At 38.0% G+C, this 21,196-nt stretch overlaps 1 protein-coding gene across 1 annotated transcript; it reads right to left on the bottom strand.

The window, feature by feature from the left end:
• Positions 1-5,438: 5,438 nt before the first annotated feature.
• Positions 5,439-17,683, bottom strand: LOC110885584 (wall-associated receptor kinase 2). Its single transcript, XM_022133286.2, has 3 exons — positions 16,669-17,683; positions 16,418-16,579; positions 5,439-6,793 (listed from the first exon to the last, which is right to left on the bottom strand). The coding sequence occupies exons 1-3, from the start codon at positions 17,636-17,638 to the stop codon at positions 5,580-5,582; spliced, it is 2,346 nt and encodes a 781-aa protein (XP_021988978.1). The 5' UTR covers positions 17,639-17,683; the 3' UTR covers positions 5,439-5,579.
• Between the last annotated feature and the right edge of the window lie 3,513 nt (positions 17,684-21,196).

Raw genomic sequence — 21,196 nt, forward strand, 5'->3', positions numbered from 1 at the left:
ATACTGCTCAGCCAGTTATGAATAGGCCAGCCTCACCAAACTCCTCAACAAATAAAAATCTCCCAAGAAACCCATCTCGCCTAAAAATACAAGAGTGGAAAACTGATAAATAGAACCACGTATTGACTATGGTCAGGGCAGATGGCGAAGTGAAGAAATTTACAAGGGAACAAGCTCTTGGCCTGAGACTTGAAGATTTGCAGGATCTCCTTGATCTTCCACTTAGCAGGGATGAAGATGATACAGATGCCTTAACCTTTGAACTACAATTCAAAGGGAAAATAAGGGAACTGTTGTTGAGGCAATAAAAATCTACAATAATGGAGAGTTTTGGCATTATCTGTTCCAGGGGGAGATTGTTGGGATTGAACCCTAGCAAAGGAACAGATAATAAAAGCCAAAACTGGATCACAGCAGTAGATTCAGAATAAGCAGATGTTTGGTTGCAAGTCTCCCCCCTTGAAAGTGGTTTCAACATCTGCTGACCTCCTATCTGCTGATCATGCAATCTGCTGACCTACAACTGCTGACCAAGACAAATTCTGATAGAAGAACTAAAGCTCTGCTGCTCGATCTACTGCCTTGGTTCAAGCACTGCTGATCATGACAAGTACCGCTGGGTTCACAGCAGTGGAAGGATGCAGCAGCAGTTTATGTTTAGTTTATGCATTGAAATGTAATATTAGTAGTTAGCATAGCAGTGTTTGTATAAATCAGAGGTTAGAGTTTGTTAGGAGGTTAGATGTCACTTTCATGGTGACGTCAGCTTTGATGCTCAGTGGTTTGCAAGTGCCTATAAATAGAACAGTACTCTGTACTGTTCTGTGGAGCTCATTCACCATCTTCTTTCTGCACGAACAAACACTGAGCTCAGGCTGAGGGGGAGTTTGCATATCATACACACATTGTAATCAGTGTTTAAAAATAAATTTAATCATTTGATTCAGTGTTAGAAAATGTATGATTGATAGCATTTCTTCTGTTTGATTGTGAAAAGTTTGGTTCCATTAAATTCCGCTGCACTACTCTTTCATTTGTTCATCTAAATTCAAACACAAATCACAATCAATCCAAACTCAGGTCCTAACACAAGGTTAAACCCTTTAACCCTTCTGCCTAACCATCCTTGCTACTACGTTTGGTCTATTATTTGTTGCATCAACAGTTACCATTGAGGCATTGTCACTTGATCATCACTCACCACCAATGACAGTTGCCACTAACAACTATTTGCCACCGATGGAGCAACCCGCACCCGTTAATGATTGACTCACTACCTATGTAGTTAATATCACGATATATAACCGATATATCAGTGATATATCAGTTATCAGTCCTCTACCGAGATATCGGTGCAAAATATCGGTCAAGATATCGGTACCAATAATATCGGCGATATTGACTGATATTTGACCGATATATCCCTGATTTCCCGATATTAGTACCTTTCTTCTTATTTTTACCATTTGTCTTTCTTCTTATTGCTGCTATTAGTGTTTTAAGTTTTAATTGTTAGTTATTATTGTTAAATGTTAGTGTTTTAAGTCTTAGTCAGTTCTTCCTTGCTACAATTATTAGTGTTTTGCAAGTTGCAAAAGATTAATTTGTTAATGGTAGGAGAGTATACTGAATTGTTAGTGTTAAATTACTATATATATAAAATTAGCATGATATTAAAATTACCGATATCCCACCGTGATAACCGATATCTCAAATATCGGCCCTTGACCTATATCCAAAATTTTACCGCATTAACTACTTAGCTGTTGGATAATCTTGATGAGTTCGGGTCGAGTATGGGTCAAGTCGGGTCACGAAACAGCGAACGGGTACCGGTCATCCAGAAAGTTTCTAAAAGTTTATTTTAATCACATGTTTTTAATGGTTTAATTAAGTTATAGGTTAGTTATTTGTTAATCAAAGTAATAGGTTAGTGGGTAGGTTAATATCCCTAATCTTTAGGTGCAAGTTTTATATTTCTTATTTAATGTACGTATAATCAGCAGAAAATCAAGACCTCTGCTCTTTTGTTTTTACTCTGATTTTTTGGAGCTTTACCAACAATTGGTATCAGAGCCCTAGGGCTCGTATCGTGGGTTTAGCGAGGTTTAGAAAGAGGGCAGGTTTGAGAGTCGATTTTCGGAGAAGAAGGGAGCAGCCCTCTAAACTGCAAGATATGGAAAACAGAAAGAATTTGCAAGAGGGTGTTCAGGAACGAGACAACAACGTCGGTGATCAAAGAAAGAAAAGAAAGCAGTTCACCGAGAAAAAGTGGAAGAAGAGCAGCAAGTGATCGGAAGAAAGCAGCAAGGGGTTTCGATTAGCAAGATTGATTGATCAATTGAAAGAAATCATGGACGGCATAAGAGAAAGGGAGAGCATGTCATGCCAAAAAAAATAAATAAAAAGGCGGCTGAGATTGTGAAAGGAATCAAGCAAGCAAGGATTTTTTTAAGTAGGCAAGCACATACCATAATTCTCTCACCAAGATTATAAGCAACCAGGTAGACTCCTTAATTCTCTCACTACCATTTGAAGAAAAGAAATTTTGTTTGGGGATGAAACGGTGAAGATAAAGTACCGAGTGGAATGGGGCTGCTAAAAAAAACTGGTAAGCTAGCAAGAAGTAAAAAAAATCAGCATGTTCAAAGAAAGTTAACTAGCAAAATCAGCTAGACAAAAAGTTGGATTCAAATATTTGAATACTTATGAAAGAAAGAAAGATGAGGCGCCACAAGAAAGAAGAAAGAAGAAAGAGGCCGGCGTGCTTGGCAGGAAAGAAAGAAGGCCTCGCAAGAAAGTAAGAAAGATACCGGTGCGGTAAAAAAGAAAATGCAAGCATTGGTAAGGAAGAAGAAAGAATGGGCATCGATCAGAAAGAAAGAAAGAAAGAAAAATCGACAACCGAAAGAAAGAAGAATCGAACCTTAGTGGTTCGTATTGCAAGAGCAAGATCGAACCTTTGTGGTTCGAATAGCAAGAAAGATGATCGAGGCAAGCAAGTAAGAACGAATTCGAATCAAGCAAGAAAGTTGCAAGTGTAGCCAGAAACCCGATTCCGGTTATAGCAAGAAAAGAAAGCAAGAACGAATGCAAGCAAGTAGAAAGAACCGAGATCAAGATTATGGGGGTGAATGTTGGATAATCTTGATGAGTTCAGGTCGAGTATGGGTCAAGTCGGGTCACGAAACAACGAACGGGTACCGGTCATCCAGAAAGTTTCTAAAAGTTTATTTTAATCACATGTTTCTAGTGGTTTAATTAAGTCATAGGTTAGTTATTTGTTAGTCGTTAATATCCCTAATCTTTAGGTGCGAGTTTATTTTTCTTATTATAACGTATAATCAGCAGAAAATCAAGACCTCTGCCCTTTTGTTTTTACTCTGATTTTTTGGAGCTTTACCAACAATTGGTATCAGAGCCCTAGGGCTCGTATCGTGGGTTTAGCAAGGTTTAGAAAAAGGGCAGGTTTGAGAGTCGATTTTCGGAGAAGAAGGGAGCAGCCCTCTAAACTGCAAGATATGGAAGACAGAAAGAATTCGCAAGAGGGTGTTCAAGAACGAGACAACAACGTCGGTGATCAAAGAAAGAAAAGAAAGCAGTTCACCGGGAAAAAGTGGAAGAAGAGCAGCAAGTGATCGGAAGAAAGCAGCAAGGGGTTTCGATCAGCAAGATTGATTGATCAATTGAAAGAAATCATGGACGACATAAGAGAAAGGGAGAGCATGTCATGCCAAAAAAAATAAATAAAAAGGCGGCTGAGATTGTGAAAGGAATCAAGCAAGCAAGGATTTTTTTAAGCAGGCAAGCACATACCTTAATTCTCTCACCAAGATTATAAGCAACCAGGTAGACTCCTTAATTCTCTCACTACCATTTGAAGAAAAGAAATGTTGTTTGGGGATGAAACGGTGAAGATAACGTACCGAGTGGAATGGGGGTGCTAAAAAAACTGGTAAGCTAGCAAGAAGTAAAAAAAATCAGCATGTTCAAAGAAAGTTAACTAGCAAAATCAGCTAGACAGAAAGTTGGATTCAAATATTTGAATCCTTATGAAAGAAAGAAAGAAAGAAAGATGAGGCGCCACAAGAAAGAAGAAAGAATAAAGAGGCCGGCGCGCTTGGCAGGAAAGAAAGAAGGCCTCGCAAGAAAGTAAGAAAGATACTGGTGCGGTAAGAAAGAAAATGCAAGCATTGGTAAGGAAGAAGAAAGAATGGGCATCGATCAGAAAGAAAGAAAGAAAAATCGGCAACCGAAAGCAAGAAGAATCGAACCTTAGTGGTTCGTATTGCAAGAGCAAGATCGAACCTTTGTGGTTCGAATAGCAAGTTAGCAAGAAAGATGATTCGAGGCAAGCAAGTAAGAACGAATTCGAATCAAGCAAGAAAGTTGCAAGTGTAGCCAGAAACCCGATTCCGGTTATAGCAAGATAAGAAAGCAAGAACGAATGCAAGCAAGTAGAAAGAACCGAGATCAAGATTATGGGGGTGAATGTTGGATAATCTTGATGAGTTCGGGTCGAGTATGGGTCAAGTCAGATCACAAAACAACGAACGGGTACTAGTCATCCAGAAAGTTTCTAAAAGTTTATTTTAATCACATGTTTTTAGTGGTTTAATTAAGTCATAGGTTAGTTATTTGTTAGTCAAAGTAATAGGTTAGTGGGTAGGTTAATATCCCTAATCTTTAGGTGCAAGTTTTATTTTTCTTATTTAATGTACGTATAATCAAAGAATGAAAAGTGTGAGTTCCAGCAGAAAATCAAGGCCTCTGCTCTTTTGTTTTTACTCTGATTTTTTGGAGCTTTACCAACATCACTACTTATTATTGCCATTGATGATCGGTTACAAGGATGATACATTTTATATGCAATTCCCCATCAATCATGCAAAGTTAAAGTAACTTCTACTAGCATTTAAATTTTGTAAGAAACATTTTTCTATCGTGGGCGCCATCGTTGACTGGGCTCTAGTGCTCTACCCCTTGACACGGATGCACTCGAACCCCCATCAAGGGGGTGCTGCTCAAATAGAACTCGGAAATGCTATATAAAATATAATGAACAAAACACATGCTTTCACTCCCAGTTTGAATAGTTTGATAACCTACTAACATGTTGGATGTACATTCATCTGGGACAAGGTAAATCAAAACTTTTAGAAATAACAATAAAAGGAAGAAAGCTAGAAACCAACTCATGAAATAATGTTTTTCATACACTGGTCTTCTATGACAAGTGAATTCTAAATCATCTCACATTCGCCTTCTTCATACACTCTCTGGTACCATCACCATGTGTGAATTGAGAGGCTTTGATTTGTTCACAAATAAATGATGAAAGTTGCCCTTAATATAATATATACATAATAATAGTTTTACATTATTTTTTCATAAGTATAAACCATACGAAAAATATACAAGCATAAAATCATAATCGATTAACATAGAAATCCTATACTTCGGATTTTATTAATTATACATGCAAGAAATGACATAAACTTCGATATTAAGAACCAGAAACATAAATAGGAATCAACGTCAATGGGATGTAAAGGGTTCAGTCATTCATATTATATATACTAACGTGGACTATGTACATGGAGCATTATTTCATTCATTCCCATAGTGCTTGAACTGTATTCTCCAAAAGTATCACTGTTAGCAATAAGAGGAACCGCATAAAGGTTCTGTTCTTCACTTTCGATCATTAAGCTACTTGCTTCGGTGTAGTTTTGTTCACTAATCCAAGGATGTTGTTTGCTAGACTTCCTTAATATTTCAAGTTCCATGGCCACATCTTTCATGCTAGGTCTGCTCCCACCTACTTGGTTAAGGCATCTACAAACCATGTCACATGTTGCTTTTAGCTGCTCTTCTGTTGCTTCCTTTACCACTTGCTGGTCAAGAATCTCAAGCAATCGATTTTCCTTCTTTGCCTTTAGAAAATGTGTTGCAAGATTTGTATCCTGAGCACCTCTTTCTGGATCAATAGTTTTTTTTCCTGTTAAGAGTTCTACAAGAACCACTCCAAAGCTATAAACGTCACTCTTGTCTGTTAGATGACCTGTATGAAAATACTCAGGATCCAAGTATCCAATGGTCCCTTGGACTAGTGTAGTGACTTCATCATGACCCAATGGGACTAACCTTGAAGCACCAAAATCTGCAATTTTTGCGGTGTAATTGTCATCCAACAATATGTTAGTAGATTTCACGTCTCTATGTATGACAGACATCCTAGCGTCGTTGTGAAGAAAAGCAAGCGCGCCAGCCGATTCATGTGCTATCCTTAAACGACTATCCCATGACAATCTCCCTTTCCCACTTGTTTTATGAATGTGGCGATAAAGAGTGTCATTAGAAACATATTCATAAGCTAGCATTGGGACATCAGTTTCTAAACAACATCCCAAAAGTTGCACCACGTTTTTGTGATTAATTTGTGCAAGAATTACCATTTCATTTATAAATTGATCCCTTTGTCCTTGGTCCAACCTTTGGGACTTTTTGATTGCTACTAAACGTGTATCTGGTAGAGTTCCCTTGTATACAGTACCATTACCTCCTTTACCAAGAATATTATCTTCCGCATAGTTGTTGGTTGCTTCTTTTAGCTCTTCAACTTGAAAAATTTTCATGACACTACGGCCTGTGGTTTTAAGTTTCTCTTCTAATAATACACCTCCATTTTGCTCAAAGAATTGTTCTCTTAGCTTGATTAGCTTTCTTTGCTTGACCATTAAGAGCAACACAAATAATCCAGTTAGTAATGTGAAGATTCCAAGCCCCAAACCTGTATGCGATTAAAAAGGATTTACAAAATCAATAAAACGAAGTCATTCGTGTTGGCAATGAATTTTGATGTAGAATTTTGAAATGTGTCAATTTACTTAATTCCGGTGTCTATGTGTACATGTCATTTTGGAAATGATGATTAGCCTCATATAGAAATTTGAAATGTGTCTATTATATTATATTATATTATATTATATTATATTATATATTATATATTATATATATATTATATATATATATATATATATGAATTGAAGGTTACGATGAATAGTAAAACGAATTTTTTATGTTATTATTTTTATTTTTTTAATTTTCAATTTTAATTCTATACTTTAAATAATATACGCTTTTAATCAATTTAGATATATTAACAGAAAGTTACGATAAATAATAGTTGAAATATTTTAAGTATTTAATCTTAGAGTTAATTACTGTTTTCGTCCCTGAGGTTTGTCAAAAATAACGGTTTCAGTCCATTAGTTTAAAAATTGCGATTTCAATCCATTAGTTTCATTTTCGTAACCATTTCAGTCCACTAACTTAACTCCATCCATTTATTTTGTTAACTTTGAGTTAACTAACTAATTCAGGGACGGTTTGCGTCAGTTTTAAAAACACAGGGACTTAAGTGTAAACTCTAAAACATTAAAACAAAAAAAAATAGTAAATTCCAAAAAATCAAAAAAATTCCAAAAAACCAAACAAATTCCAAAAAATTCTAAAAAATAATAAAAATTCTAAAAAATCATAAAAATTCTAAAAAATTCTAAAAAATCCAAAAAATCCGTTTCGGCGCAAACTGTTTCGAACCCGAACCGTTTCGAGCTGAATCGTCCGTACCGTTTCGACCCGAACCGTTTCGAGCCGAACCGTTTCGACCCGTACTGTTTCGAAGCCGAACCGTTTCGAGCTGAACCGTTTCGAACCGAACCGTTTCGACCCGTACCGTTTTGAAGCCGAACCGTTTCAAGCCGTACCGTTTCGAACCGAACCGTGCCGTTTCGAACCGAACCGTTTCGAGCTGAACCGTTTCGAACCGAACCGTGCCGTATCGAATCGAACCGTATCGAACCGTACCGTTTCGACCCGAACTGTTTCGAAGCCGTACCGTTTCGAAGCCGAACCATTTCAGTTCGATGCGGCACGGTTCGCGTCGAAACGGTACAGCTTGAAACGGTTCGGTTCGATACGGCACGGTTCGGTTCGAAACGGTTCAGCTCGAAACAGTTCGGTTCGAAACGGTACGGCTTGAAACGGTTCGGCTTCGAAACGGTACGGGTCGAAACGGTTCGGTTCGAAACGGTTCAGCTCGAAACGGTTCGCGTCAAAACGGTTCAGCTCGAAACGGTACGGACGGTTCAGCTCGAAACGGTTCGGGTCGAAACGGTACGGGTCGAAACGGTTCGCGTCGAAACGGTTAAGCTCGAAACGGTTCGGGTTCGTAACAGTTCGCGCCGAAACGGATTTTTTGGATTTTTCAGAATTTTTTAGAATTTTTATTATTTTTTAGAATTTTTTGGAATTTGTTTGGTTTTTTTGGAATTTTTTTGATTTTTTGGAATTTACTATTTTTTTTGTTTTAATGTTTTAGAGTTTACACTTAAGTCCCTGTGTTTCTAAAACTGACGCAAACCGTCCCTGAATTAGTTAGTTAACTCAAAGTTAACAAAATAAATGGATGGAGTTAAGTTAGTGGACTGAAATGGTTACGAAAATGAAACTAATGGACTGAAATCGCAATTTTTAAACTAATGGACTGAAACCGTTATTTTTGATAAACCTCAGGGACGAAAACAGTAATTAACTCTTAATCTTATTTAGTAATATTTCATCAAGGTATTTGTTCTTTTTATTAGTAGCATTTTGTTTAGAATCCAGTTTAATTTTTTATAATAACTTACGTTCGGATCACTATGATAGCGACACGATATAAGTTATCAAACAAAAAACTATAAAAATTAATAGATACCAGTACCGATTTTGTTCAGTTCGGTACGGTATCATATCAATACAATCTTGGTTTATTGAACAATAAAAATAAATCCCGGTAATGATAGAAATGTTGTTCAGTCGATTTCGGTTTGGGTTGGTACGATAGCGGCATAATAACCGTTTTCCATAATGTTTATACGTCAACATTGAAAAAAATAAACATAGAATGCAAACGAACCAAACTGATATCAACTGAACAACATACAAATCACATGATGTGTTGTGAGGGTTGATGCGTTGTATTGCAAGTAGCCGATGCAAGTTTGATTGTTGTTGTGTCCGATTCTATGTTTTGCCAATGTGGGGCTAGCCCACTTAGTATAGGCATATGCCTCTTAAGGGAGATGTTCCGGGTTCAATCCTGGGCAAGGGTGATAAAGATTAGAATTATTGGTGAATAGAGCAGACCAGGCGTTGTCATTCAAAAAAATTGAACAACATCAGTATTGGTAAGGATATTCGTTTTTATTGTTTTCGATGTAAGGTTTTCTGACTTTCTCTTTCGATTACTATAACGAGTGTAGGTACCATAATGAACCGAACAGATACCAACCGAATTTTCGCCGCGAAGCGCGGAGAGGGGGAAATCACTAGTATATCTTAATTCATTATCTATCTAATTAGTATAGTCTATTGTCATTTAATCTCACACATCACTTAGGATCACTTAGGGTGTGTTCCCGAGTTAAAAATCCCTCCCCATCCCTCCCCTCCCCTCCATGTCTTTCCAAATTGGAAAGACTATTATCAGGCCTCCCCTCCCCTCCCCCTGTTAAGTGGATCTCTGGAACACAGCATTAGGGTGGAGGGAGTCGTTCAATCATTCTGGTTCTTAATATCGAAGAGTGGTAAAGAATTTAAAAAAAAATTGTAATTGGTTGAAAGGGATTGGAACCCACCATTAAACCCCCCTCTCTCCCCCTTCCCTTCTCTTCCCGATCGGTGTATACTCACTGAAGAAAACCCTCACCGCTCACCAAACTGAAGCTGGCACCCGATCATCGATCGGTGAAGACCAATCCCCGAAGGGTTCACCGCAACGATACCGACCACCCTTAACTAGCGAAGGAAATGATGATTAGCCTCATATAGTTATATTAGTATTGTACGGAGAGAGAAACTGGGTGGGAGGGAGGGAGCTTGGAGCCCTATACTCAACCAGAGCCAATTGCACCACGTCCCCAACCATCCGAACACCACAATCTCTTACTTGTTCACCTATATTTTCTATGCTTAATATACTTAGAGGTGACGAGTTTTCAGTGGTTACTACTATCCACCAAGGGAGGGGGGTCACCGACAAAGATAAGAGATGTGCTTTACCTTCCATGTTTCATATATATTTTTTTTGTGTTTTCTTCGAATTGGTTTGTCTACAACGGTTTGTTTGGTTTCTCATAATGTACATTAAAGACCTTGTTTCAAATAATCGATATAAAGAAATTTAATGGCTTTAATGATCTCACTTTATGGAAAGTTCTTAGAATAAATAATATAGAGTTGGTTACATTAGTTAGTGAGATAGATCGTTAATAGTGGTGTTAACTACTATAATTTATTCTTTTAAACATCAAAGAATCTAACGCGTAAACCCACCCTTCACGAGGTTATATCCAAGGTCGACTCCTCGACCCCATGAGACCGTGCCCCCTAGATGCATGGGAACCGGATGATATCCGTAAACCCTCATCTCCCGTCAGGTTTGAACCCGAGACTAAAGACCCGATTTGTCCATTCATCCAGATGTCTCTTGAAAATGACACAAACGAGAATCGAACCTGCGTCTCCAGGTGGGAATGCATGCCTTTTGACCACTGAACCAACATCTCACGGGTGTAACTACTATAAATAAGTGGTGATTCGTATTGAGTCAATAAGAGAGCTATAGTTATGTATTTCAATATCACTTAATAGCTTTGTGTGTCGTGTATAATTATATCCCTAACAAATTAAAGTATTTCAAAGATACGAAATCTTAATCGGATAAGAAGAAAGTACTATTTTTGCAAAAACTAGATTAATGTATTTTCAATTCTTTGAAAAACAAAGCTCGAGTTTTCTAAGATCTGCGTTTTATAGGCATTTTACCATCATATCAATTAGGTTGAAACGTTGGAACCCTTCGTGAAATTGAATAACGGTTGGCAGTAATAATAGGATCATGGCAGTAGAAATATCATCGGTAGTTCCTACCATTTTTTAGTTACTACTCCTCATAGTCATAGTCAGTGGCGGAGCTTGACCAAAAGTTTCGAGGGGGCGTAAAGTGATGGGACCCAAAAATTTTTTCCTATCGCTATGTTTCGGGTCGGGTCGGGTCAGCTATTCGATTCAGGTCAGGTCAAATAATAATAGTTTCAAATAAAACTAGCAAAAAACATTTATTCAAAGGACATGTTCTTGCACATATAAAAAGTAAATATTGTATAACAAACAAAAGATCCTGAATCAAATGTCTTCCGAATCAAATTTATCAGCAATTTCTTTTTCTATGTAAATCATGAAGCTATTTGTGAGATATTAATTTATTGTGTGGTCGGTAATCAAGGGTTAAACAAATAAAATAAGAGTTAAAATATATTTACCAAACTACCCATTATTTAGGAAAAATATTCGGGGGGCAATCCTATATAATTTTTAAAATTTTCGGACGAAAAATCAGACCATATACACTACTAACCTAAACATTGGGGTGGGCGGGTGCACCCCCGGCCACCCATTATCCTTCGCCACTGGTCATAGTTACTGTTGACCTTGGATACTACTGCTCAGTAGTAGCTTAGTTACCTACAGTTGACGACGTTCAATTTGCCACTGATCAATAATAACTTATTAAATAACTTATACCCACCACTGGCCATTGATGATCCAAATTGCTACTCATCTCAGTTACCACTAAGGTGATACGTAGTGGGGCGGTATGCCCTTTGATAGCGCCGGGAACACCAAAACGTGGGGCGGCATGTTTAAAAATTTTTGGGCCACGCGATATGCATAACGGCGTGATATTTGATTTTATTGTTTTTGACAGTTGGTAAACGGTCATTTATCTTAAAAAAAAATCATTTTTTTTCAAACTTTCATTTAAATAATACCCCCTTTCCTATATTTTTACCACACACACTCAAACACTCTTTATCTCTTCCAATTTTTTAGAAATCCTTAAATATTTTATACAATGCATCCCTTCAACCGTGCCTTCATTCCTCCCCGATCAAGTGTGGACCCAAACCAAAGTGGTAATCCTACTCGCCCCGTGTCGCCGGTTCCCACTCGACCCAACCCTTTCGGCTCCGGTTTTCTCGATTACAATCAACAAAATCCCGGGTTCATGAATCTTTTGAACCAACCGCTATCATGGGACCCGAATCTCTACGGGTGGAACCCGAATCAAAACACCGATGGAATGGGGTCGTCTCAAGCGTTCGGGTCGGCTCAAGCTTTCGGCTCCCCACTACACGAACCCGATGTTGTTCCGGAAACACAACCCGAAGTAGCGGAGACGCAAAAAGGAAAAGGAAAACGGCCCCATAAAAAGAAAGCGGAAACCACCACCCGAGCGAAAAAAAAAATGTGATATTGTGGGAGCCCGATGAGGAGTATGCGTTAACCTGCGCTTTCATCGATGTGTCGGAAGACCCGGTTATAGGTATATTTTTTAAATTTCTTTATTTTTTTTCTGTTTTTTCCTTTTTTTTTTTTTTTTTCTGTTTTTCCCTTTTTTTGTGATTTTTTTTATTTTCTGTTATTATTTATTTTCCAGTTTATATATTCTGTTTTTTTAATTATTTTCAGTTTTATTTATTTTCAGTTTTTTTAATTTATTTTCTGTTTTTATTTTTTTAAATTTTAGACTAACATTATATTTTTTTTAGCAAACAATCAAAGTATATCCGTTTTTTGGTCCCGAATACGAGAACTTTTTTTCGATCTCATGGGTAAAGGAAACGAATACCGCCCACCGGACTCTAGAATATTGGGCACAGTGGCGGAGCTTGACCAAAAGTTTCGAGGGGGCGTAAAGTGATGGGACCCAAAAAATTTTTCCTATCGCTATGTTTCGGGTCGGGTCGGGTCAGCTATTCGATTCAGGTCAGGTCAAATAATAATAGTTTCAAATAAAACTAGCAAAAAACATTTATTCAAAGGACATGTTCTTGCACATATAAAAAGTAAATATTGTATAACAAACAAAAGATCCTGAATCAAATGTCTTCCGAATCAAATTTATCAGCAATTTCTTTTTCTATGTAAATCATGAAGCTATTTGTGAGATATTAATTTATTGTGTGGTCGGTAATCAAGGGTTAAACAAATAAAATAAGAGTTAAAATATATTTACCAAACTACCCATTATTTAGGAAAAATATTCGGGGGGCAATCCTATATAATTTTTAAAATTTTCGGACGAAAAATCAGACCATATACACTACTAACCTAAACATTGGGGTGGGCGGGTGCACCCCCGGCCACCCATTATCCTTCGCCACTGATTGGGCAAGTGGACTGATATAAACAAAAAATGCACGAACTTTCAAACCGTGTACCAACGCACGTTTGCCGGATGGAAAAGTGGAAGTAAGGACGAAGACATTACGCAAGCGGCATTGGTCGAGTATACGGATGCTAATTGCCATTTCCCGTACATGAGGTGTTCGCAAATCCTTCGCCATAGCCCCAAATGGGCCAACATCTCTACTCCGAGTGGTCGGTCGGGAAATAAACGGCCGTCAAAGAGGTCCAAAACAAACGAGTCGGGTGAACCCGAAAACGCCAACCTCCGACGCTCGAAACACCGAGGTGAACGAGGATATTCCGGATGACGAGCCGGTGGAGGAGCTACCAACACCTCCCGGAAGAAGTAGGCGGGCGAAAAAGCCCGAGTCGTCATCGATGTCTATGGGAACGGATATGAGTAACGCATTTTCGGAGATAAACAAACGACTTCAAAACATACACGAACTCGGTACTAAACGTATCGAGGAGAACCGCGAAGTTACGGAGATTATGCGGGATAAACAATGGGCTCACGACTTTGAGTTCTACTCGAAACCGCATGACCACTTAACAGGAAAAACTTTGAAAATGGCGTTGGCACAAAAGGAGCGGATTGAAAAAAAATATAACCTTTGATTGTGTAATTTTTTTTTATTCTAGTTTAATGTTTTTTTTTTCTAGTTTAATGTTTTTTATTTTTATTTTATTGTACTCTTTTTTTTATTTAATGAAATGAATTTTAATTTTTAAAAACTTAGAAATAAATTAAAAAAATTAAAATTAAAATTAAAATAATGAGTAATGATGACAAAGGGGCTTTATGACTACGGCCTCAACTTGCATAACGCTTCATAAAGCCCCGTGGTGACGTGGCATGCCACATGTCATATAACGCTCCCAAAAGTGCCTTATAACTACGGATGATCTAAAGATCATTTTCATTCTAAGGGTGAAGGGGGTGCTCACCTAATAGGTGAGTCCCCTCTCTTACGCCAAACCAATCCCCGTGTGCCACGTCAAGTCCCCTCTTAAACTCCCCTAACACCCCAATTTGATGGCACCACTCCCCTCTTAGGTGAATTGTTTTTTTTTAAAAAAAAAAAAAAAAAAAAAAAGGAAAGCTTGTGATTGGACCAAGTCTCCCTCTCTCCTCTCTCTCTCCTCCCCTCTCTTCGGTGGCTCCACCCCCAAACTGGTTCCCGATTTCACCCCCCGCCCTATTGGCGGCACCCCCCAATTCGGTAAAACTGTCCCCCGATTAATCTTCCCGAAGGTGCCCCGCACCCCCTAACTTTTTTTTTTTTTACCAATAATGCAAATACAAAGCAAATTCCAACAAGGGGCTCATTTAAACCCCTTGAACTCTGGGCGATACCCTTGGACCCCGGACTGTGTTAAAGAGGCAATGCCTGTTGGAACCCCATGGTCTATGGGCCCTGCTTTCTAGAACACCAAACGTTACTAGATGCATGACATCAACATAGTTTTTAACAATGTATATTTCGCCAATGTTTGGTTATTGGATTTAAATAACTCAAACTTTCATCATTTGTCTAATTGCACTCCCAACTAACGAATATTACCATGTCACTCTCAACTTTCAACTTATTTTCCTCTGACACTCTTAAACTAACTAAACCTAAACCAAGTTAGTTTTTTTACTGATGTGACACTTGTTTAGTGATGTGGCATCCGACGTGGACTTTTTTTAATGACATGGCACTTATTTAGGATGTGGCATCTTGACGTGACTTTTCTATGACTTAGCATATGATGTGACACTTGTTTAGTTACGTGACATCTGACATCAACTAACTATATTTTGGGAAATAAGTTCAAAGTTGAGAGTGGCGTGATACAATTAGTAAGTTGGGAGTGCTATCGACCAAATGTTAAAAATTTAGGTTATTTAATCCAATAACCCTTTATTCTAATTCCTCATTTGGCCATATATAAAGGTAGTTATACTAAAACGACATTGATATCACTAAAATCATCAAGAATAAATACAATACATTGAAAGATAGAAATTACCAAATAAAAAAGAAATTTGATATGAAGTAGTTGGTCCTTTTTATTGTTACTACGTTACTGGTATTAATTACGTATATTCGCAAATGAAATTTTAAGTATGTTCGATTTAAGAATGATGTATTTTATACAGTGGATAATAAATTATATGTCAAGTACTACGATTTTAATATCCAAAACTCCTTTAGTTCAAGGAATTTTATTAAACAAAACACATTAAGTTTCATTTTAGAGTAAATTACGTTTTTGGCCCCTCTAGTTATATCACTTTTATTATATTAGTTCAAAATAAGAATTTTTAACATATCTGCCCCCATGATCATAACTAACCATTTTGGCCCCTAAGTCTAGAGATCATGGGGGCCAAAATGGTTAGTTATAGAGACCATGGGGGCCAAAATTGTTAGATTTAGGGGCCAAAATGATTAGTTATAGAGACCATGGGGACAGATATGTTAGAAATTCTTATTTTGGGCTAATATAGTAAAAGTGATATAACCACAGGTGACAAAAACATAATTTACTCTTCATTTTATATTAAGGCATGGCGGCGGTTCTTTGATTTTTTAATACAATAAATCATAATGGGTAAATTTGATATTTTTATTATTAAGGAGAGCGGGAGCCGTCTCATTTTCTTCAAATTTTCCCGTGTGCCACATCGTTACATCAATTTTTTCCACTTCCCCGGTTTTCCCGAGAATATATGGCACCATCCCAATTTTACCCAAAATTTCTCAAAACAAAATTTACCCACTTTTCCCCACTTCCCCGTGAATCCGCCATCACCAGACTTTGGTGATTTTTTATCCCTAAAATTAGGGGGTGGCATTCTCGAATGGGGCAGGGTGCCACCAAACCCTCCGCGGCTCCCACTTTGTCCTAGGATAGGATGTATATTATGTTAATCTTAGGTTGAGTAAATATGCAAGTTTATAGAGGATATATTCTATTCTTCCATTTAAATTTGATATAATATATTATATCAGTTAGAAAAATTAAAATAATTCATGATCTTGATTGAAAATTCAAGCATAGTTTTTTTTTTTCTAGATTTGTTTGAAAATGAAAATTAAAAAAAAAAAAAAAGAAATAGAGATACCTATGGATAAGCGAAGCACGTTGAATGGTTTACGTCGACAACCATCTTTGACCATGGCATCACCGGAATATCCGCTTTTACATTCACACGTGTAGCTCCCGATTGTGTTAACACAATCTCCATAACATGGAAACTTCTCCTTGTTATTACATTCATTGATATCTAGGAAAAAATAAAATGATATATTAGTTAATAAAATATATCTGTATGTAAGTGAAGTGATCGAGAGATGATATATTCATTGTATGTACCTTGGCAGCCCGGAGACAAATACGGATTTCCTTGATAGCCTTGTTTACATACACAGCGGTAGCCACCAGCTTCCCTTGTAGAGTCAACACACGTGTTATTTGCATATCGACAGGCAAAATCATTTGTTTTGTTGGCTTGAGCACAACTCTGATTACCAATAGCCCAGTCAAGCACTATCGGCACAGTATCTTCAATCCTATCTTTGAAGGAATTGTCGAATCTATCAATTGCTCTTAAGTCACTGATACCCTTAAACTTGAATACATTCTCCTCACCAACAAAGGCATATGTACAAGGAGCAAACGACATGTTGCCTGAATTCGTCAAGCTATCGACCTGAGTTTTATAGTAGTTTATGTTTTGGGGTATGGATGATTCACAACAACCATTTCCTGAGCACTCATCACCTGCTGCTGCAACCTCATCCGGTTTTGAGCAAAACACCATACACCCTGTAGACACAGTCCTATTCTTTGCTGCTGAGGTCAGCCACGCATAACTACCACAGCCGATGACTGTGAACTTATTTACTTCTGAGATGGTGTATGGAAAATTACGGCTATAGTCCGAGGTAATATTGGTTGTACTCCAAGAGCCATCTGGAAAAGAGCATCTCTTTGCGACTAAATTGGAAGTCCGGAGGGTGGAGTCGGATATCAGTTTGATCCAGCTGTGATCATGTTCTGTGATAGAGCCCTTTGGAGGGTTTACGGATTTGTTGCAGTAGATATTGAACCGCTCGCCTATAGAACAATTTGTACCAATTCCAAATGGATAGGGAACAATCAAGTCCCCACATCGGCTTTCGCAGCCTGGCTTTGTTAAAATGGTTGAGTGAATGAGGTTGTAGGTTTCAGTTTCAGATGCTGTTAACCCAAAAAATAGAAATACAGCCCAGATTAGAACAAGGAATTTCATGGCTAGCTGTCTTTTGTGGCTTCCTAGTGTGGATATTTGAGGAAGGGACATACTTGGTCTGTAGTATGAAATATCTTATGGTAGAATGGTGGAGAACAAGAATAATATAGGGTGAGGGTATTGATACATCCCTACTTTTTAAGTGCACATCCCCTCAGAGGCAGCGTATAGGGCTGGCTGTAAGGGGTGTATATGGTGTGAAAGCATTAAATGTGTCAGAAAAAGTGAATCTATACGCCTCTCGTTGCCCTATGAGCGGCGTATAAGATTGTGGTAGTTGAAGCATTAAACCCCATACGCCTCGCATTGCCATATGAGCGGCGTACAAGTACGAATTTTGATGAATTTAAGGTATAATTACTGACATGCAGGGAGTTTAGACTGAAAAAGTCTGAAAAGGTGACCCGTATAAGCTCTTATTGAGCTATATGCCACTTATCGACCGAGAAAATGCTATTTATCCAAGCATACGGGAACTATTTCATTCAAATGTTCAAAACTCACAAAATACCGATGAAAATGATGAAAATTCTCAAATAAAAACGTCGGTTGAAACCGTAAAGCATAAAGATGTCGTTTTGGGACATTGGTTATGTTTTTGGCAAAGATTCGAACCAGTCACACGTCTCCAAAAGCGTTTGGTTATCCGGCGTTGATCGAGGTGAGGAGGAGGTTGTGTCCGTGCCTCATTGTGATGACGGGGGTGTGCGTCCCGTGTTACCTGATTTGAACCAGGTGTTCGTAGATGAGGCAGAACCATCTTACATGGCCCAAAGTTATCCGCGACACGAATACGGGACTTACCATTCGTATACGGAAAACCAACACAAGTTAGAGTACGCGGAAGGTGCTAAGGACTTTGAGGAAAATGATGACGAAGTCGAGGGAGGTGCTAAGGACTTTGAGGAAAATGATAACGAAGTCGAGGAATGTGCTAAGACTTTGAGTAAAATGATAACGAAATCCAGAAAGGTGTAATGCACTTTGAGAAATATGATCACGACGATGAGGAAGGTGTTGACGACGACGAAGGTGCTAACGAGGAAGGTGTTGACGACGAGGAAGGTGCTAACGAGGAACGTGCTAATGACGAGAAAAAAAAGAAAAAAGGTATGACATAACCGTCAATTACATGTTATTCGTGTTATATAATCTTTATATAATTTTAGAGTGAAAAAAATGATTTTGTATACGTGTTATTCGTTATATATAATTTTTATTAGGTATGAGAAAACTAGAAATGTATGACCTGGCCCGACCTTAACCCGAACCGACCCGAAATTTCATACAAACCCGAAAATCATGTCATACATATTAACCCGACCCGACCCTAACCCGAACCCAACCCGAAATTTCATACAAATCCGAACCCGACCCGAAATTTCATAAAAGAAAGGAGTACAAAATAAAAGAAAACTATTGTTTTAAAAAAGAATTGAAACTGTTGACTCAAAATAAAAATGAAATATGTTTTTTTCTTTTTTCTTTTTTAAAAAAAGAAAAGGAATTAATATAAATAAAAAAATAAATAAATAATCCCAAAAATGCCAAAAATCGACCCCAAACCGGTATCTACGCGGATCTAACTCGAGACCTCGCAATTACGTGCACCCGTCCCTTCCACTGGGACAAGTGTCTAACCCGTTCATAATCCTGATTCTTAATTCTCTTATACAGAAATGACATGTTTCATAGATTAAAAATCTCCAAAAATTCCAAAAACGGGCCCCAAACCAGTATCTGCGCGGATCGAACTCGAGACCTCTCAGTTACGTGCACCCGTCCCTTCCACCGGGACAAGTGTCTAACCCGTTTATGATCCTGATTCTTAATTCTCTTATACATAAATTATATGTTTCATATATTAAAAAAACAACAATACAAGTGTAACGAAGATGAGGGAAGGGAACATGGTTCTAACTGAGCCATGTATTAAAACTAGAAAATGTATGACCGGAAATTTCATACAAACCCGAAAATTTTTCATACATATTAACCCGATCCAACCGACCCGAAATTTGATACAAACCCGACCCTAAATTTCATACAAACCCGAAAATGTGTCATATATATTAACCCAAACCCGATGTTCAAACCAATTTTTTTTATCTTTTTGACAAATTAATATATTAATTTCATTTATGTGGATTTCTATTTAACTCAACCAACATACATAAATCGAATGTACCGTTGTTTTAGGTATTTGGGTCACTTGAAGAGTTGAAGAATTGGGTTTACAAAAGAGAAGTTGTGAAAGGTTACGTCATTGTAACCCAACGAACGATAACAAAAGGCGAAGGTTCGTCAGAAAGGACAGTGAAGATATGGTTGCAATGAGATCGTGGAGGCGAACCCAAAAGTAAAGCAACAGTTCGGCGTTCTGGTAGCAAAAAGGTTGGTTATCCTTTTAGTCTGATAGGGAAACTAGATGCAAGTAGTCGTAATTAGAGCCTTGTAGAGAAGAAAAACAATCATAACCATGAGCCTGCAGAATTTCTCAAGGGCCACGCGTTTTCTAGAAGGCTGACCCCGGACGAAGAATCACTGGTGGAGAGACTTTATCTGCAAAACATGGAGCCTACGAATATACATTTAACCATAAGAAAACAAAACCCACACATTGTGTGCATTCTGCAAGACATCCAAAACATGATAAAAAAGATTAAACTCAAAATGTACGGCGATCGAATTCCAATGCAGATATTGGAGAGCATGTTGCAATAAGAAAGGTACATTTATTTCACCAGGGTGAATCCCTCCACAAACGCGGTCGAGAAGGTTTTTTTCGTTCATCGGTACTTGTACAACATGTGGCGTGGATTCCCACATGTGTTGATGATTGATGCTACCTACAAAACGAATGAGTACAAGCTTCCGTTTAATCAAGTTGTGGGTGTGACATCAACACACAAGTCGCTTTGTGTGGCTCATGCGTTTGTCTCTAAAGAAAAACAAGATAACTTCTTATGGGTCCTGGAGAAGCTCAAAGAATTGTTGGTAGATTGTATGGAGCCACATGTAATTGTAACAGATATGGATCAAGCTTTGATGAATGCTTGCGATAAAGTATTCCCAAAAGCTTCCAAATTTCTATGTAGGTGGAAAATCTCATAGAATATTATAAAACAGTGTCGGGCAAAATTTACGGATGAAGACTGGAAAATATTCAAGCTTTCTTGGTCTCGACTGTGTATGTAACGACTCTCACTAAAATTAATATTTAGTATGATAATTATCCAATAAGGAAACCCTAATTAAGACACCCAAGTGATTCTGCACAAACCCTAAAAATTTCAGAACAATCGGAATCAGGATCAGGGCCCCTAAAACTCAGGGGGGGTAAACCCTAGTTGACGATTATCTTTACATCTCGCTGTCTAAATTGAATTTTAAAACAACGTCGACTCAGCAAGCCTACTGGGACACAAGGCTACCCTATGGTAGATTGGCATCTCTCGCGCCACGCGACAGGTGCATGTGTCCCTGTCGCGACACGCGAGGGGGACCATTTTCTGGGTATAAATAGTCGGGTTTGGGACTTGACATTCTGCTTTAATTCGACGTTCAAATTCCTAGTATGCTTTGAGTTATAGTCGAAACAATCCAACA

Source organism: Helianthus annuus, chromosome 10 (genome assembly GCF_002127325.2).
Source record: "Helianthus annuus cultivar XRQ/B chromosome 10, HanXRQr2.0-SUNRISE, whole genome shotgun sequence".
NCBI classification, from domain to species: domain Eukaryota; kingdom Viridiplantae; phylum Streptophyta; class Magnoliopsida; order Asterales; family Asteraceae; genus Helianthus; species Helianthus annuus.

Excerpts from the sequence above, each read along its gene's own strand:
- LOC110885584 (XM_022133286.2), bottom strand. The coding sequence starts at position 17,638 with ATGTCCCTTCCTCAAATATCCACACTAGGAAGCCACAAAAGACAGCTA. Across the intron at positions 16,580-16,668 it reads TTTGTCTCCGGGCTGCCAAG|ATATCAATGAATGTAATAAC; the intron begins GTACATACAATG and ends ATTTTTTCCTAG. Across the intron at positions 6,794-16,417 it reads CGTGCTTCGCTTATCCATAG|GTTTGGGGCTTGGAATCTTC; the intron begins GTATCTCTATTT and ends AATCGCATACAG.